The sequence below is a fragment of the Myotis daubentonii genome, chromosome 1 (assembly GCF_963259705.1).
Source record: "Myotis daubentonii chromosome 1, mMyoDau2.1, whole genome shotgun sequence".
Lineage (NCBI taxonomy): Eukaryota > Metazoa > Chordata > Mammalia > Chiroptera > Vespertilionidae > Myotis > Myotis daubentonii.
In genome coordinates this window covers 207,746,465-207,765,842 of record NC_081840.1, presented here as the reverse complement: position 1 = coordinate 207,765,842, position 19,378 = coordinate 207,746,465, and the positions used below count along the sequence as shown (strand labels likewise).

Here is a 19,378-nt window from a genome sequence, read left to right as displayed (position 1 = left end):
AGTCTTTGTTTTCCTATGGTTGCAAATATCAAAAAATTTCTATATGTGACACGGCACCAGAGTTAAGTTAGGGTTTTTCAAAATGCTGACACGCCAAGCTCAAAAGGCTCGCCATCACTGGTATAGGGGCTCAGGGCCCATGTCCAGAGTCTGCAGAGCCCTTTAAATAGCACATCTGCTTCCAGTTAACACTGACTGTTTAAGGGGACTTTCCAGTTTTATGAAATGAAAGCCACCCATCAGGAATTTTTGAGCACCACTGATAAGCATTTTTTGTGAGTTTTTTATAGTTCTCCAAACAGCCTCTATTGTTGCCAGAGACCCTTTAAAATCTCTTCAACCTCTCCTTTCTTTATACACAGACGCTATAAAAAGGCTATGTAGATAACCATGGGCTGCCAAAGTCCCACGTGGTCCAAATGATTTCTCCAGTAAGTCCTCTCGTGAAAATCTGGGGGAGTCCAGCAGTTAGCTCTGGCTTCTCTTGAATTATTAAAATAAATTGCTTTGCGGGCAGGGAGTTGGGAGGGACATCAGAAATGATGGTTTCTCAAGCTTGTTAAATTGACGGATAATAAAAACGAGCAGCAGATCAGAGCATTTAAACCTAGTTTAAAATAAAAAGAATAAATAAGCATTTAGTTAGCCCTCATTTTTTTTTCATATTGAAATTGGTACTTCTGTACCCTAAAGAATAAGATCAATAATCTTAGTTCAGTTGCTTTTATCTCTGTTCTGAAATATACTTATTTATTTTAACAGACTTATTCAAGGGGCCTTGACTGATTCTGAGAACCCTGTATCAAAAGGAACCCATCAAAATGATCAGCTGGATACAGAAGCTGGGGCCCCACGCTGTGGGGTGAGCCCGCAGCTAGCTCAGGGTAAGGAAGGAGAAGACCAACCGATGATTACATTATTGTACGACAGCCCCGCTTGTCATCCAGGCAGATAGGATTTCTATTGGCTACAGGCTTCTCTTCTAGCTTATGCTCTATAGCCCCGTGAATTAACTCCCACCGCCAAGTGCCAGACTCCGCGGACTCACCTTGAGCCCTCAGCGGGCATTAGCACTTTAAAGAAAGGGGACTTGCTAAGCAACGGTGATGTCACTGAGCACTAAGCTTATGTTCTTGATTGGCCTCAGGTCCATCCCAGAATCAGCAGGTATCAAACCCGCCAGTGAACACCTTAGAAGATGTGAAGCCAAAAACCCTCCCATTGGATAACAGCATTAACCATCAGATCGAGTCACCGAGTGAAAGGCGGAAGTGAGTAACCAAAGATAGATGTGGAATTCCTTTTTTTTTTTTTTTAATGTATTGACTAAGAAAGGGAAAATGAAAAAGTGTGTGATAGCAAGGTGTTAGCAGCATTTTCGTGCTTTCTTGCTCTTGAATCTCATTGATTCACGTTAACAAATATTTATGGAAATTTAGGACAGTCTCCCAGACAAGTAATACACTCTGAGTTTATCAATTTGAAAGAGGCAAAGTAATGCTTTTAACCCACAGATCTCAACGTTGAAAAGAATTTGCAGGCATGTTGTATAAACAATTTCTTTAAGTGAGTTAAAATGTCTCAAAATCTATTGACAAATATTCATTATCATTCTCTCCATTTTAGGTAGCTACCTTAGGCTATATTTTAATTTTGTAAGATTTCTACTTTTTTACAATAGTTTCTAATATTTTTGATACATTTCAATATAACAGGCACTGTGTTGAAGGATTTACATAGCTTTTCACATCTTTTCATCAATTAACTCACTGAGCTCTCCCAGTAACTTCAATTGAGTTATTATTCCCATTTTTCAGAGGAGGAAATAGAGGCTCAAGGAAATTAAATAACTTATTCAAAGTACTTGATGATTAAGTGATAGAAGAATTCAAAATTATATCACAGTTCAATGGTAAGATCATATGTAAACCAGAGGTTCTTTGTGATCAGCTTTTAAAATACAACATTCATTATACTTTAGCAAGTCCTCTACCTGGAGCTAGACCACCTGGATTCAGATTTTGACTCTGCCACTTGCTTGTGTAGGGCTTTGAGCAAGTTGATTCATCTTTCTCTGCTTCAGTTTCTTCATGTATAAAATGGCAATAATAATACTACCTACCTGTGAAGTTTTGTGCCTGATGAATAATAAGTACTATGTGGTACAGCTGGTGATAGACAATGAGGATGGTGATGAGGGTGAGGATGACTTGTTTTTATAAGTTCAGCTTGTTACCTTATTTTTCTGTTACATTTTAGAAATGGTATTTGAACCATTTCCCCCTTTTCTCTTATGTCTACCCAATTTTGTTTCTATGTGCCTAGATGACACTCAGAATAAATAGAAACTGAAATCACACAGAAGTAATCATGATTGTTATTGATTATTGCAGTGATTTCCAACCATTTTTTAGGCCCTGGTACTTATCATCTAGGGCAGCGGTTCTCAACCTGTGGGTTGCGACCCCTTTAGCGGTCAAATGACCCTTTCACATTACGATTTACATTACGATTCATAACAGTAGCAACATTACAGTTATGAAGTAGCAATGAAAATAATTTTATGGTTGGGTCACAACATGAGGAACTGTATTTAAAGGGCCAGAAGGTTGAGAACCACTGCTCTAGAGTATTACCTGAAAACATGACATTTTGTTTTCTTGGTTTTTTGTTTTTGTTTTTTAAAATATATTTTTATTGATTTCAGAGAGGAAGGGAGAGGGAGACAGAGAGAAAAACATCCATGATGAGAGAGAATCATCGATCGGCTGCCTCCTGCACGCCCCGCACTGGGGATCGAGCCCACAAGCCGGACATATGCCCTAACCGGGAATTGATCCTGGGACCCTTCAGTCCACAAGCCAACGCTCTAGCCACTGAGCCACACCGACCAGGGCAAACCATGATATTTTGGAGGAGGAGGTGTGGGTGGGCAGGGCGCTTGGGGAGTTATTCTGAAACCAGTTAGAAGACAGGTGGACTCGTTCCCTGTTCACTCCTGTGTTGCATTTCTCTTAACATTTTTTTTTTCTGTGTTCTGTCCTTTTCTGTACAAATGCAATGAACTTTTATAAGCAAGAGCCCAGAGCTGACAGCTAATAACAGGCAGGGTGTGCAACCAACCACACCTGTGAAACCGTTCTGGTAGCGTCTGGCTGGGGACCGTTGTGCTTTGTAGATGCCAATGCCATAGCCGTTATTTTTTTTTTTTTAATATATTTCTTTATTGATTTCAGAGAGGAAGGGAGAGGGGGGAGAGAGAGGTAGAAACATCAATGATGAGAGAGAATCATGGATCGGCTGCCTCCTGCACACCCCCCACTGGGGATCGAGCCCGAAACCCAGGCATGTGCCCTTGGCCAGAATCGAACCCGGGACCCATCGGTCCGCAGGCTGACGCTCCATCCACTGAGCCAAGCCGGCTAGGGCCATAGCCGTTTTTAAATGTTGTGAACACCGCCCCTCATCACATGTCCTCAAAATGAATGTATTGATGGAGGTGGAAGCTGCCCCACTGGAAAATACCTCCTTGAAGTTCTGCCCTTTCTCTCTGGGCTCTCTGCACACGCCTTTTCCTAAATCCCTACTCACCTTGCCCCTCTCTCCCCCGCATCTTTGATTTTTATATCTAACTCAGCATGCAATTTTAACTATTGAAAAACTATTCTGGCTTTTCCGTTCCACAGCGCCAGCCTGGTCTGATATCGTGCAGCCATTGCATGTATAATCTTTGCCAGACGGATTTACTATTTTTGTTCTTTAGAGATCATTACCTCTAGGACACTCTGTGGTCGTTTCTTTGGTTATCAGGGAAGTATTTTATTTCCATACCTAAAATGTCTTCTCTTATAGGGTTGGGCTTCTCTTTCCTTGTCATAATTGTTGGCTCCTTTACCATGTTACAGGAAAAGCCCTCGAGAGCACTTCCAGGCGGGACACTTGTCCCCCTGTCCTCCCACCCCTCCCGGCCAGTCACCAAACCGGTACAAGAGGTCAGCAAGCCTTTCGGAGGCGGCTTTGTTTTGACTAGAGCTTGCCAAGCATCATTCGAACCGAATTAATGCTTGCCAAATGATTTCGAGAAGCTTGCCCATCAAATCGCTTTCAACACACACACACAGGCAGGAGGAGAGAGAAAGCCAAGTGCATGCCGTTGGCGCGGCTGTGGCCACAGGCCTTTAATTATATTCTGTGGAAATTGCAATCTAATAATAAAATCCACCAGACAGTTGCCGGGCTCCTCAGTCGGCGCCTTCCCCTCCAGGATGGCTCGGTCCTTCTAGGCTGATGGCTCTTACAGAGAACCAGGCGGGGCCGAGCAGCGAAACTGCATCCTTCCTTCCCCTCCTCAGGCTCTCTGAGGATGGCTGCCGGACGTTAATGGGGCCCCAGGATGTTCTTAAAAGCTGCCGAGTTCCCATTCACTGGAGAGACCAATTACCGAGGTCTGCTCCAAGGTTTCTTTGATTTAGACATTTCATTTAACGACTGGGTAGGGGGAAATCCTAATAAATAGGGTTTGCTCAGGGCAACTCTTCCTCTTCCCTGTTTTCTTCCTTTCTGTTTCTGCTGTCCCTCTGTACCCTATTGGCTTCTGAATGGTATTTTCAAACTTCTTGTGCAATTCCAAGCGCTTTCCAGACGATAGGCACCGGTGCCATCTGACCTTAGCTGTGGGCAAGCCGCCCCAGGAGACAGCCAGCTTACCCCTCGCCTGGTGTTGGTCTGCTGGGTTTGATTCTTGTCCACTGGTGGGCACTGTGCTGGGGGTTGCGGGGTACAGAGATGGGTCCAGGCAGCCCATGCCCTCAAGGGGCTTACAACTCCCGAGTGCCCAGGTTATAGTCGCAGAGCTTACGCTGGAAGGAGCAGTAGAGATCATCTAGTCCAACCCTCTCATGTTGAAGTTGGAAGAGAAACCCAAAGGGAGTTCTTTGCACCAGATGCCAGAACCTCGGGACAAAGCAGGGATCTGATCCCATATTGGCCTGTGGCCTGTGGGGCTGCATCACAATTGCCTCTCTATTTTTATACAAAAAAAGATTTCTTTGCTTAATAGGTAAAAGAAATGCCCTCATGGGCCAACGAATCAATTATAGAAAATTGTAAAGCAACATTGAAATCTTACTAAAGCTAAATTTGATGATCTTTATGGAAGATCATCATATATATATATATATATATATATATATATATATATATATATCATCATATAAGGCTTATATAAACATGTGATGAATACAGGGAATCATTTCAAAGCATTTGATCATTGTGGTTGAATAAACAACACGCACTTCTTGTAACAATTAACTAAAACACGCACGTACACATGCCTGTATATATGCACACCGGATTCTCTGCCACAATGGAGGCCCATTGTATTTAGTCTAGCACTTGTTTGCCAATTACATCTAATGCTTCATTGCTGCTCGTTATCAGTTCAGTAACTGTCATTTCACTCATGAGATAAACATTTTTTAAATCCATGTTTTCTTTTCTTTTTTTGGCATGAGGCTACATGTTTGTGTATGTAACCAACGCTTCTAAACGGGAGGTTTGATTATTATACGTGGTTGTGACCTAGGTCTATAAGTGGGAAGAAGCTGTGCTCGTCCTGTGGGCTTCCTTTGGGGAAAGGAGCTGCGATGATCATTGAGACCCTCAATCTCTATTTTCACATCCAGTGCTTCAGGGTATGTATTCATCTCGCTCCTCTCTAAGTACAATGTCGTGGTGTCCTTGGGCGTCGCTCTGGGCTGAGACAGACCTCCTGGGAACCTTGATGGCCTTTGCCTGAGGCCCGCCCTTCTGTGTGTACAGAGTGTGTGTGGGGTCCAGCCTTCGGGAGGAAGCTCTCAGCTATCATGCGTTCCTCTGGGGAGTCAGCTTAGAAGTAGCCAAACAGGTTTGTGCAATGTGTCTTTGTGAAACAGGTTTTGTTGCTGAAGAGCAACTATTCTGGCAGGAAGCTGAGAATGCTACCCTGGGAGGCCAGTGGTACTTCTGCATCTTTTAGGGCATGTGAATTTATTGGGAAGGTGATATCTTTGCAGCTTCTCAAACTCTGGTGACTTGATGTTGAAGATTTTCTGTCAGTTCAGTGTGGTTAGAGCTAGTGGCAAAGTTGAATGTGTCTGTGATCCCAAACTGAAGAGCACTTCCTCTGAGAAGCTGCCCTGCTCCCCCAGACTAAGTCTCTCGCCTTTGTTACAGGGCCTTACAGAACCTTTCATGGTCCGTACCACTCACTGTTGCATTGTTTAACTATCATGTCCTTTAACAAACGATCAACTCCATAAAAGCAGGAGCCATGTCTGCCTGGCTCACTATTTCCTCTGCACCTAGCAGACATAGTGTCTGTAAACATTTTTAGATAAATGAATTAATATGTATACTGAAAATGAGGAGGCTTGGATTCTAATTCCAAATTTCCTGCTAAGTAAGTGATTTAACCAGTTATAACTGATTTATTATAATATAAAATTTATAAGTTGGCCTCTTTCAGTATTTCCCATCTTTTTTTTTCTTTTTTCTTTTTTTTTTTTTTTGCTCATAGACATCTTTCAAATTAATATATAAAATTTGAAACTAAACCTTCTTCCTCTAAAAGTCATTTCTTTCTCTTTATAATCCTGATGTGCTTTCTTTGTCCTTCTTGAATTTTGTTCTGTCTTGTTGGTAGATTCCTCAGCTATAAAGTACACTTGCATGGGGTTAAAATAACTCCCACTTTACTGATAAGCTAAGGGAAAGTAAGTGAAGTTGTCCCAAAATTTAATAGCACCAGTTCTCACTGGGAAGCAAAGCTTATCTTGGAAAAAACACAATATGGAGACTTAATGAGACTCAATTTATCAATATTCTCATTGGAAAATTAACCAAGATAATGCACGTGTTAAATGGTCTAGGAGTATTTTGAGGTTCAAGGCATTTACATTTTAAAATCTCATGGTAATGCCAAGATAATATGTTCCAACACCAGAGTTTTTTCTCTGAAACTTTACCAGAACTCAAAAGAATAGAGGTGGCAAAGAGTCTTTGCAAATTCCCAAGAGGCAGGAGATTCCCTTTCTAAGCTGTCAAGGCCATTATTCTCTCTCGTCTTTCACTTCCTGGTCTGACCTGATGCTTTAAGATACATACCTGTGCAATGTAGATGCAACTTGTAACATAATTTGGATGAAGCCTCCCTCTGTCCCCAATGACCTTAAAACATAAGTCTGAGGCTAGCCCTCTACTCCTGAGCTCAGTCCTGCTCTCCTGGCGAGAGGCTGGCATCAGAACCAACCCCAACTTTAAGACCATTATAAACTGATGAACAAAAATAGATACAGAGGCAGAGCAACATCGAACAGACTGTCAAACTACAGCGGGAAGGCCGGGGAGGGTTGGGGAGCGGGAGGGGGGTGGGTAAGAGATCAACCGAAGGACTTGTATGCATGCATATAAGCATAACCAATGGACACAAGACACTGGGGGGTATGGGAGGCTAGGGGAAGGTCAAGGGGAGGGAAAAAAAAGGAGACATATATAATACTCTTTGTAATACTTTAAGCAATAAAACAATTTTTTAAAAAAAAAGAACCAACCCCTACTGCCACTCCTCTGGTGCACCCAGCACAGTCTATCCCACAGTTTCTGTCTGCACTCAAGCTGACTTAGCTGAAAGGAGTGCCGTTCTCAGTGGATTTGTGACTCTGGGTGTCACTGCCTTTAATGTGGAAAGATAAGGTGAATAGCTATTTCCTAGGAATTCTGATCTGGCAGAACGTACCAACTCTGCTGGGAAGCGTTTAGTGATTATTCACAGACAAGTTTTCATTCATAACCTGCTGCCCATGTGTTTCTTTAAAACCACTAGAATTTAATCTGTTTAAAATGGTTCATAGGTCAAATATATGGTGAAGGAAGATTTGACTTTGGGTGGTAAACACACAATGCAATATAAAGAGGATGTCTTTTAGAATTTTACACTTGAAACCTATATAAATTTATTAACCAATGTCACTCCAATAAATTTAATTAAAAAAATAATAAAATGGTTCTTCCATCTTGATTGAGAAAAGGCATGTGATAGAGGTTAACAACATAGGCTTGGGGATTAACCCAACACCACTTACCGGGTTTACAACCTTGGACAAATCGGCTAACTTCTCTGAACCACCGTCCTTCTCTGGAAAATGCAAGGAGTTACCATAAAATGCTAAAAGTATATTGTTGCTGTCAGTCAGTTCTTAGTGCAGCATCTAACACATCACAGATGCTCAACAAATATGGAGGTTGTAGAAGTGATTATTGCGCTATTCATGTAAAGAATAACTAAGCATCATAAAGAGATTCCTTATGCATTTTATAACCTCTGTTCTTTCTCCCCGGTAGTGTGGAATTTGCAAAGGACAGCTTGGAGATGCAATGAGTGGGACGGATGTGAGGATTCGAAATGGTCTTCTAAACTGTAATGATTGCTACATGAGATCCAGAAGTAAGTACTGGGGTGAAATACCTTGAGATAAGTGAGTGCAATAGTATGCCTTTCTTGGGCCCATTTGAGGAATTCAATTATTTCTGCCTATCAGTTAACACTCCTACCCTGAGGGAAAGATTTATTTAACATCTAGGTAAAGGAAGCAATAATGAAGTAACCTCTTAATTACCACTTGTTTTTTATTAGAAGTTACTGCTTGGGTGTGGCCAAATTCTTTTCATCATGAAGTGCATTAGAAAAAAACTGGGCCAAGTTTGAGGCATTGCCTGAGCTCACCACAGAGACTTGGGTGAGATAGAAGGCAGATATAAGGTCTGTAAAGCACTATTTCCTTGCCGAGGCATATCTTTAGAAGACCAGCACCATTGTGGGGAGGGGTTGAAGTGTGAAGAATGGCTCTCCAGTGTTCATCAAATCAAGCACCAGCTCCTCAGTAGCTTCATGTCCTACATTCAAGAGTTTCATGACACAATATGTTGTTGGTCTCAACTAAATTTAAAGTCCCAAGAGGCCAAATGATGGGCCCTGCTCTTTGTGAATCTCTGCCCTCGTCCAAGATACCTGAGCACATAATCAGAGCTGAACAAGTATGTGCTGTCTTGAAGCTCCCTTGAGCAGCCTGCCCTAGGACCTTGTATCTGGGTTTCCTACCATAGAAGGTTCATGTCAGTGTGTGGGGCACCAGGGGGTGCTGTTGCCCAGCTGCTGTTTAGGAAATCTGAAAATAGCCAGTGGCTAACCCTCTGAATCCAGCCTCTCTCTCCATCATAAATATAGCCCTTCTGGTGCATGGCCTAGACAACTAGTGACTCTTCTATGAAAATTCATTCTTCAGAAACTCTTTCTTTAAAAGAAAAAGGGTGGGGGAATGAAGAGATGGTGTTTGAAATACAAGAACGTTTTGTTATTTCTCCAAGTAAAGGAAGTGACATTTTTATAGCTTTTTTTTATAGCTAATTTAGGATCTCTAAATCTACAAGACTAAATACTTTAAGAGTAAAAATTGAAACTAAATTATTTTATAGCTGTAGTATAATCTGAGACATTTATACATTTTTAATAAAATTATGTGAAATAAAAATTTAATCAAATCCAGGTGATTTTGATCTATCATAAACATTTGACTTCAGAACAGTTCCAACTTAGAGATGAGCTGGTACCATCAAACTAGACTATTTATATTACATATTATATTTTTATATTACATACCTTTATATCTTATATATTTATACCAGATATTATATATCATTTACACATGTAATATCTATGTTATATATTATATATGTTTATACCATGTATATAGAGCATATATAAACATATGCTATAAATATATATTTATACCATTATAATATATATACACATGGTATAAACATATAACATTAATATTGATACTACATATCAAACATATAAAATCTGGTATAAATACTATTTTATAGATATATATATAATCTGGTATAAATAGTATTTTATATATATATATATATATATATACATTCCATGCATACAAAAATACCAATATACATGTGTAATATATAATATATTTTTAACTGAATTTTTTTGTCTTTATACATTAGAAATGAAAACTAAACCCTTTATTCCCATTTTCAAGGTGATTTTTTCTATCATTCTATAAATTATACTTTTTCTCAGCCAGCTGAGTGTGAACCATGGAACCAGAAGAGGGCACTGTTAGGTTGCAGGACTGTTGGGCCAGATTTGGAAAGCGCCATAAATCTGAACTTCCATAATTTAAAGTGCTTGAAGGATGCCAGCAGAAAGCAAACATGAACCCACCTCTGGGTGACAGTAACCTGTTTTCATCCAGATTTTTATTTTAATTGAGAAGTTGGATGATTCATTGTCATTTCTTTTGGAAATTAGCTTTTTGGATCTAGGCCAGGAATTTTTTTCCTATGTATACAACAATAAGGGGCATTAACTGTTTTTAATTCCAAATCTAAAGACAAGAACTGTGGAGTTTCAGTATCAGTCTCAGAAGATGAAAAATAAGAATATGATTTGGAGGTAGACTAAAGATAGGATTTTTTTCCTTTGGTTATTTTTTTAAAAATATATTTTATTGATTTTTTACAGAGAGGAAGGGAGAGATATAGAGAGTTAGAAACATCGATGAGAGAGGAACATCGATCAGCTGCCTCCTGCACATCTCCTACTGGGGATGTGCCCGCAACCCAGGTACATGCCCTTGACCGGAATCTAACCTGGGACCTTTCAGTCCGCAAGCCGACGCTCTATCCACTGAGCCAAACCGGTTTTGGCTCCTTTGGTTATTTTAATACAATATTTTACTATGATTTTTTTTTTTTAGAATGCTAAGATACTAAGAAGAAATAAAAAGTCTTACTATCTCCCTAGACATTCAAAAATAAATAAGTAAAAGTTATAAGTGGTATAAGGTTAGAAAATTGAATGTCCAGAAAGATACCAAATTAAAAATAAATTTTAAAAAATCCAAAGTTAACCACTGTGATCACTTTCTAATAATCGCTTAGGGAGAGGTGCAGAACATATGTTTGTATAGGTGTACACACAGACACACACAGATGCATATGTGTTGGTTTCTCTTTCACAAAGGTAATTACATAATCAGTGTTCTGCATGTAGTTTTCCTTGCTGTTGTTTTTAACTTAATGATATATCTTGACAATTTTTCCGTATAACATGTCTTTCCTCCTCATTCTTTTAATGGGTTTTTAATAGCTGCATACAATCCCATTGTATGGATTTATCATCATTTAAAACTAAATCTCCATGAATGGGCATTTCGGTCGTTTCCAGTTTTCTAATATTATTTTTAAAATGCTCTCATGAACATCCTGCACATATGTCCTGATGAACATTTGAACGTATTTCCTCAGGGTAGATTGTGAGCAGCGGGACTGCTGAGTTAAAGGCATGTGCTTTCTCATTGTCAGACAAGTTCCCTACTATCTTCCAGAAAAGCGCTCTCTCCCTGCGAAGTACTTAAGAGCCCCTTCTCTCCGTGTCTGTCTGCTCTGGATGTCATCAAACTTTTAAATTTCCACTCTGCTAGGTGCTTTGATCTGTATGTCTTTAATTATAAGTAAGTTTGACCACCTTTTCATACGTTTATTCACCATTTAGATTTCTTTTTCTATTAAAAAAAAAAGTACTTCTTTATCCTTTGCCCATTGTCCTACTGGCACTTGACTTATATGAGCTTTTATAAATTCAAGACATTTCCCTTTTATTTTATATTGACTGCTTGTTGCACTTATCATTCACCTTTCTACTTTATGATTTTTTTTCATAGAAAAGATTTTTACTTAGGTAACTTAACATGTCTTTTTTTATTTCTTTTTTTGGATTCTGTGTTTTGCATCCTACTTAGAAAAACTTTCACTACTCCAATGTCATAAATGTAGCCGAGATTTCTCCTAGGATTGTTTTTGTTTTCTTTTTCACATGTAGATTTGTGACATCAGGATTGTATTTTGGGGTTAGAAATGAGATAAATATCCAGTCCCCCCCGCCCCCAATTAGCCAATTGTGTGAATATAACTTAATGTGTAATCCCTTTTTTCCTAACTAATTGAAATGCCAGCTTTTTCATAAACTAAGTTCACATATATATTTAGGTCTATTTCTGGATATTATATGTTTTATTAATCTATTATCTCATGTCAAACAATTTTAATTATTATAGCTTCATAATATGTTTTAAAACTGAGTCATAATGGCCACCTTAACTCTAATTATTTTTTCCAAATTTTCCTAACTCTGCTCTCATGTTTAGTTTTCCAGATAAATGTTAATGTCATTTTAGGCTAAACTTTAAGTCCGCACATCACAGGGAGAATGACCAGCACATCTGAAAATACTGCTTATTTTTCTTCTTGGTGTCATAAGAAAAACATATATGTTAGGAGTGAATAGGTGGAGGGGATAATGATGAGCTAGAGAAATATAAATACACTCGAATTGGTTGACTATATCCCAGATGCAATAAAAGAGTCGGAATGGAAAGAAATAGCTAAAAATCATTTTTCTTTTTTCTTTATTTGATTTTGATCTGAGTTGAGAAGAGGGGAGATGGATAGATACGAGAGGTGGTTTACATCATAGGCATGCTAAGTGAAACAAAATAATTTCATTGTATGGAATAATAAAACCTGAATATATAATCCTATTTTCTTCAAGTAACTAGTCACATGGAAATGAAATTTTTCTCTTGGAGAGGAAAAATAGCATAACGGCATATTAAAATGCAATTCCTAAAAGCAATGTAAACAGTTTTTAAGTCTGTATGTAAATGGCAATGGACGCGCAAAACAAATTACCTGTCAGGGACCGAGCCGGCACATGTTTCACTTGTGCCATTTGCGCCTGGGTGTTGGGTGACTGTGTCTTTGTGTCTGTTCCGTCATTCACTCGCACGAAATGTGTTTAATGCAAAATCCCCAGGGTCATTTCCAATGTTGCAGTTGCCTCGTCACAACTGTAGAGCCTAAAGTGAAGGAGAAAGTTTGTGAAGCTTTCAGCAGGAAATAGAGGACTCAAACTATCCTTCCTAGATAGGGTTGCCAGATTTAAATAAATAAATAAATAAATAAATAAATAAAAAGACAAGATGCCCAGTTAAATATTTTTTTGCCCTGTTAAGTCTGAATTTCAGATAAATAATGAATTACGTTTGTAGGCGTATGTTTCAAATATTGCATGTTCAGGATTTAGCACTACTATATCCCAAATATCATATCGGATAGACACTGAGGCTAAATATTGTATTGGTTGTTTCTCTGACTTTCAGATTTTACTGGGTGTTCTGTGTTTCTCATTGCGACTCCAGCAATCCAGTTTCTAGATCATATGCCAAATGCCTCCCATTGCAATGTCTTTATTCTTAGAGAAACCAAAACCTCAAGAAACTGAGAGAAGGGAGAACATTTTCTTGCTTATTTGCCAAGAAGGCAAGGTAGAAAGCTTGATGGAGATCATATGGTGTAGGGTGAAATCCAGAGGATTTCAACCAAATTTTACAGGGCATGTGGATCACTTGGGCTCTTGTGAAGTTCTGGGATGGGGCTCAGAAGTCCAGCTCCGGGTAATACAAATACTGCTCCTCCTGGGAACACACTGAGCGGGAGGGTGGGACTAGTTTTCTTCCCTAGAGGGAAGAGGCTTTGGCAGCGGCCATAGCTAATTTGGGAAACCTTTAAACATCTGAAGCAAGAAGCATTGATTAACCAAATGTCGCTCTGATTTCTTTATCACAGGTGCTGGCCAACCCACAACATTGTGACATGGTTTTCAAGACCCCAGATCACTCACCACCTCTCTTGAGAGTCTCCCCTGGCAATTGTTTAACAGAATCCCATGTTCAGGGGCTTCTCAGCATCCATCTAATTTCTGAAAGGCTATTCTAAAAGGTGGTATCTGTTCTTTCATAGCACAGTGTTTGTGTTTTTCCTGTTTGTTGTTTCTCTTTTTTTTGCATTTGCACAATATATACAAAAGAATATTGAACTATAATGATTCTGACTAGTTCAAAAGAAGGTCTTAGCATGGTTGAACAGGCTTACAGTTTAAAATGTGTTATTCTCTTCTTTGGGGAGTTGATGAGATAGATGATTCAATACACCTGTTTTGTTTTAGTATTTCTAGGAATTAAATACTTTGTGTTTACAAAATTGAGCTGCAGAAAGTGCAAGACATGCCAATTTGAGACACGGGGTCTTTTAAGACAGGGGCTTACAAGTAATGCATTTCAGATACTAAAAATCACATCATATAGCTCTGAGCTATAACTTGTTTTTAATGCAATGACACTAGTCTGATAATATATACTGTAATCCTGAAACATTTGTGTTACTTACCTTTTGAGGCAGAAGTCATACCAATAAATTATTGCACCGTTAGTATTAGGTTTAGTGTGCTTTGAAGGTTATGTCATTGATAGAGCCTGGGCCATCAAATAAAGAGAACCCTTGCACTATCAGCTAGACTTATACTCTGGACATTGCCCAAGGGTAGGGGAACCCAGAGGAAAACATTTTGGTCATCATTTCCCAAGTCCTTTCCAAAATATGTGAGGAAGTTTGATCTTCAAAAGAGTGGTGGGCCCATGCCAGCCACCAGGGCTTTGTTGCTTGCTCCTCTTCAGACTCTACATTCAATAAAAGACTCAGCATAAGGCATCCGGAAACCCTCATCGAGGTCGGTCCTTCATTAAGTGAAACCACTGCTCACCCTTGCCTGCAAGGTCTCCTTGAGGGCACAGGTGTCTAAAGAACAGCATTAAGTTCATCCTAATAGAATCCAAATGGCACGTGATGGGATAAGCCACTGGTGTGTCATCAGCAAGAACCTGGAGGTTCCATGTACGCTGCCCACCCTAATGGACATCTGCTCTTCCTCATTCTCCTACATCACCGGCTCTCTCTGCTCTCAAGAATTCTGAACCTTGCTCATGGAGACCTTCAGAGAGGAACTCTTGTGGAGAGCTGCTTACCTTTTAAGCCCTGTGTGGTGTTTCAGCGGGCCAAGAGGGGAATCGAGTGACTAAAAGGCATCACGTTTTAAATCTCCAGGCTGTTTTCTGTGAGACTGGGGAAAGGGGGACTATTTATTCTGCCTTGAAACGATGGCAAATAAGTGAAGAGGACCTTTTGTGAATGTAGACTGTGGATGTCTGCCTAATAGATTCATGTAGTCATTAAAGGAGACCAAGTAGATGTTCTTCTGTTACGTAAGCAATAATTTTTTTCTGTCTTATTGAGTATGGCTAGCAATTATTTATTTACATGCTAGATGGTTCTCTGCATGTGAGTTCCATATAAGTGCAGAAATTCCCTCAGCCACTGGAGGTATTTTGACCATTTTGTCATTTGGATGAGCTGCAGTTGGATTGAAATTCACACATCACTTCATTAAAAATTGTGCCTTAGAAAATGCAAAGCTGTTGCACACAGTATGAATTATGGATGCAGTACATTGAAGAGAGATGAAGTCACTTCCAAGTTCCCAAGACTTCTCCTGGAGGTGTTTGCTGTTTTACAGGGAAAAATAAATAAAATTTAAAAAAAGAAAAACAGAAAACATTAACATGAAAAAAGTTTTGAAAATGTACAGATTAAGTTCAATATTTTGATTAACCACCTGCATGTTTTATTAAATATTTTGATAATGTGATGTTTACACTTTGCATGATATTAGCAGAGTACTTTACCAGAAACAATGCACAAAAACATGTACAATACGATCATTCATAACCGATTTTTATAGGATACTTTTTACATGTGGAACTCCATCCGTTATGTAGGGATTATATGAATATTGCACATTCTCTTCTGGTGTCACAGACCCATTTATACACATTTCTTAGTGAGACTCATTGTACATGTATTGAAGCTAGAATCGAGTCAAGAAAAATAAAGCCCATTCTCTGACTGCGAGATGTGCTTTCCCATAATGAACAATAGTCACCAGCACAGAATAATCTCCAACATTTTCTAAATTCTAATTGCCAACTGTTTCTATTTATATTTGATTTATATTTCATTTGGAGTCTGTTACATGGCAGCTCGGGCAGACTAGATCTTGTTTTTTCCAAGACAGCATAATGAGTATGATCTATTTCTTTTCAAATAATCTTTGAGATCCCAGGGAAAAAAAATGCTCTGCTCTGTGGAGCTACTATGTAAATGTGTTTGCTTAAAAAAAAAAAAAGAAGATGATGCAAGTGAGTGATTTATTGTTCCCAAGGAAGTACGTCTGACTTTTTTTCTCATACTCCAAAAGCCAGTCCCTTCTCTTTCTTAAGAAAAAATGGGTAACTGTCATTCACTAGCAAACTTTCATGCCATTTCCTCATTCTTTCTATGTAGTGGTATTAATGCAATACATATTCTAGTTATCTATACACAGTGTAAGACTTAACGAACTGAAATGATCCACCTCATGTGTGAGTCCGTCCAAAAGATGTTACTGTTCTGGGTGGGCCAATGTTCTGTATCAGTTACACTAACCTTCATTTAAAATATTTATTCTAAAATGCCTCTAAGAAATAGTAAAAAACAAATAAAAAGTTGTCTAAAATGCAACAGCTTTTATAGTAAATGTACATTTATAAATAAAATACTCAAATCAGCTTTGTATTCCATTGATGTTTTGTTTGGTTTTTTTTTGGAGAGGGGGCACGGGTTGATTTTCTGACTTAGGGAAGAGAGAATCAAGCTTTCTACTATAGCTTTTGGTCCAAGGTTCCATAGTCAGATGATGGCAATGATGCATATTTGCATATGCATATTATGCATTTTTGAGGTCAACTCAGATTTACCAGCTAATTGCAGGAGTCACTAAGGAATTGCCGTCCACTGAAGGACTCAAACACCTTGAGATGAGGCACATAACCAGGAGAGACCAGGCAAATGCCAGTGGAAATCATCTGAAACAACCAAATGATGGTCACCTTCCAGCACTGGCTAGACAAAAACCAAGCCAAGCTCTTTTACATGGCTGTGTTCTGCCACTTTCCCCAGCGCTGCCCCCAAGATTCCCTTCTCACTGTACTGTTTGTTTCTTGGGGGTCCTTTCCTTCATTGTTGAACCAGGGAATAAATGTTACAAAACAGTGGCATCCTGTGACACAGTTGCTTTCCAAAATACACTTGTAGACCTGGCCAGGTAGCTCAGTTGGTTAGAGCAATACATCAAGGTTGCAAGTTCAATCCCCAATCAGGGCAGTTACAAGAATCAACCAATGAATGCATAAACAAGTGGGACAACAAATAAATGTTTCTTTATCTTTCTCTCCCCCTCTCTCTAAAAAAAATCAATAAAATTTTTTTAAAAGAGGGAAAAGCAAATTGCACTTGTATCTTTACTAGCACTCTGTCCCAAATTTGTAGGTGGTGGTAACAGCAAGCAAGTTCCTTGGAAGTTTTTGTCACTTTATGATGCAATATGCCAATGGCCACTATGAGTTGTATTCCGCTTTTTTTGGCAACTTTTGGGAGCTAGTAGCTGCTACTATTTCCATAGAAAGGTGAATTCTTTGTCTTTCATAAAAGAGTTTTAGTAGCTACCAGAGTAGTTTAGTATATCTATTGTTATTTAAATGAAAGTTCACTTAATTATAATGCATTTCAAAACAAAGTATAAAAATGTTATTCTAACATGTGGTCTACAAACAATTTCTTTATCAAAAGAAACATTTTACTAGCTCTCTTTTCATTGGCTTTCTTCAAGGCCTAAAGGCGCTAATCTAGACCACAAAAGGATCCCTCCTCATCTTTTGGCATTAAGTCAGGGGTTACAAACTCAAATGACTGTAAGAACCAGTCAGGCATTGCAAATGAGAGCCAAAGGAGATAATAAAGAGCAGTATGAGCTACAGCAAACAAAGACAAGTTCTCCAGAAAGAATGGAAACAGCAATGTGGCTTTAACCAATGGTCTTCATATGAAATCTCCAGCTTTTTAAATGTTGACAACAATTTCAAACATTTCCTGACACAATGCCAGTCAAAATTGTGAGACTTCACAAAATATATCTGCAAGCCTAATTTCATTCTTAGGCCACCAGTTTACAACCTGTAGCTAAGTCTTCTCTTCATTTCATCAATCAGCTATTACTAACTTGCTCTGCTATGAATCCTTTCATTTGACAAATATCTATATATATAAAAGCCTAAGAGACCATCCGACCGTTTGACCAGTAGCTATAAAGCACAATGACCACTAGGGGGCAGATGCTTTGACCGGTAGCTATGACATGCGCTAACCACCAGGAGGCAGATGCTCAATGCAGGTGACTCACCTGGAACCAGAGAAAAGGAAGCCTGATTCCAGGATTCCGGGGTGCGTCACCGGAGAACTGCCCTCTCTCAATCCGGGACCCCTCAGGGAATGTTGGAGAGCAGGTTTTGGCTCGATCCCTGCAGGCCAGGCCAAGGGACCCCACTCATGCATGAATCCGTGCACCAGGCCTCTAATATTAAGAAATGGGCATACAAAATATGTGCTTTATGACTGTCTTGGGTCATTAAGAGAAAGAAGCTAAAAGAGACATTAACTAGCAGGTATTGCTACAATTCATTAACACTTTTAATAGCATTATTTATATATTGTCCTCAAAGATTCCTAGTTTACAAGCACCCATGTTCAGTGTTTTGCCCTTCCCCTTCATAGTTTTTCCTTCTTTCTTCTAAGTGACTCAAAAAGAACAGAAATTGTGTTGGCCATTTTTAGACCTTATTCATGATTTTTAGGATCAGCTGAAAAGTTTATCTAAAATACCTCTTGGGATTTTGATAAAAATTGAATATATAGACCATAATTTTCTAATTGGCATTGTTAGTAAGAATACCATTAAAATTTTTTTGTTTTGTTAATCCTCACTGGAGAATATTTTTCCATTGATTTTTAGAGAGAGTGGAAAGGAGAGGGAGAGACAGAGAGAGAAATATCGATGTGAGAAAGACACATCGATTAGTTGCCTCCCCCATGTGCCCTGACCAGGGCCAGGCATCAAGCCCGCAACTGGTACGTGCCCTTGACTGGAATCAAATCTGGGACACTTCAGTTCCTGGGCTGAAACTCTATCCACTTAGCCAAACTGGCTAGGGCCCATTAGTATTTTTAAGTTAGTCTTGGACCCAGAAACTTTGCTGGACTGTCTTATTAGTTCTAACACATTGCTTATTGCTTCTCTTGGATTTTCTATGTAGTCAATCATCATCTACAAAAAATAAAAAAAAAAGATCTCATCTCTTTCAAGTTATGTCTTCATATTTTCATGTCTTATTGTCAAGATGCATAGTAAACGGTGATCAGGGGCATCCTTATCTCACATTGTAATTCCATAGCCAAAAAGAAATGGAAAGCATCCTAGATGTCTAACTTCATGTGT

The 19,378-nt window shown here is 39.0% G+C and overlaps 1 protein-coding gene across 20 annotated transcripts in view; it reads left to right on the top strand.

The window, feature by feature from the left end:
- The window catches only part of LIMCH1 (LIM and calponin homology domains 1), a 320,528-nt gene extending 303,905 nt beyond the window's left edge, over positions 1-16,623 (top strand). For 7 of the 20 annotated variants that reach the window (XM_059672538.1, XM_059672529.1, XM_059672500.1 and 4 more), the window contains 6 exons: positions 763-884; positions 1,148-1,271; positions 3,906-3,992; positions 5,585-5,693; positions 8,380-8,482; positions 13,744-16,623. In XM_059672538.1, the coding sequence (XP_059528521.1) occupies positions 763-884; positions 1,148-1,271; positions 3,906-3,992; positions 5,585-5,693; positions 8,380-8,482; positions 13,744-13,769 (571 nt within the window). In that variant the 3' untranslated portion in view covers positions 13,770-16,623. The remainder of the gene's footprint in view (positions 1-762; positions 885-1,147; positions 1,272-3,905; positions 3,993-5,584; positions 5,694-8,379; positions 8,483-13,743) is intronic. The other 13 variants (XM_059672574.1, XM_059672592.1, XM_059672583.1 and 10 more) reach the window with 3 other exon arrangements.
- Positions 16,624-19,378: the final 2,755 nt, after the last annotated feature.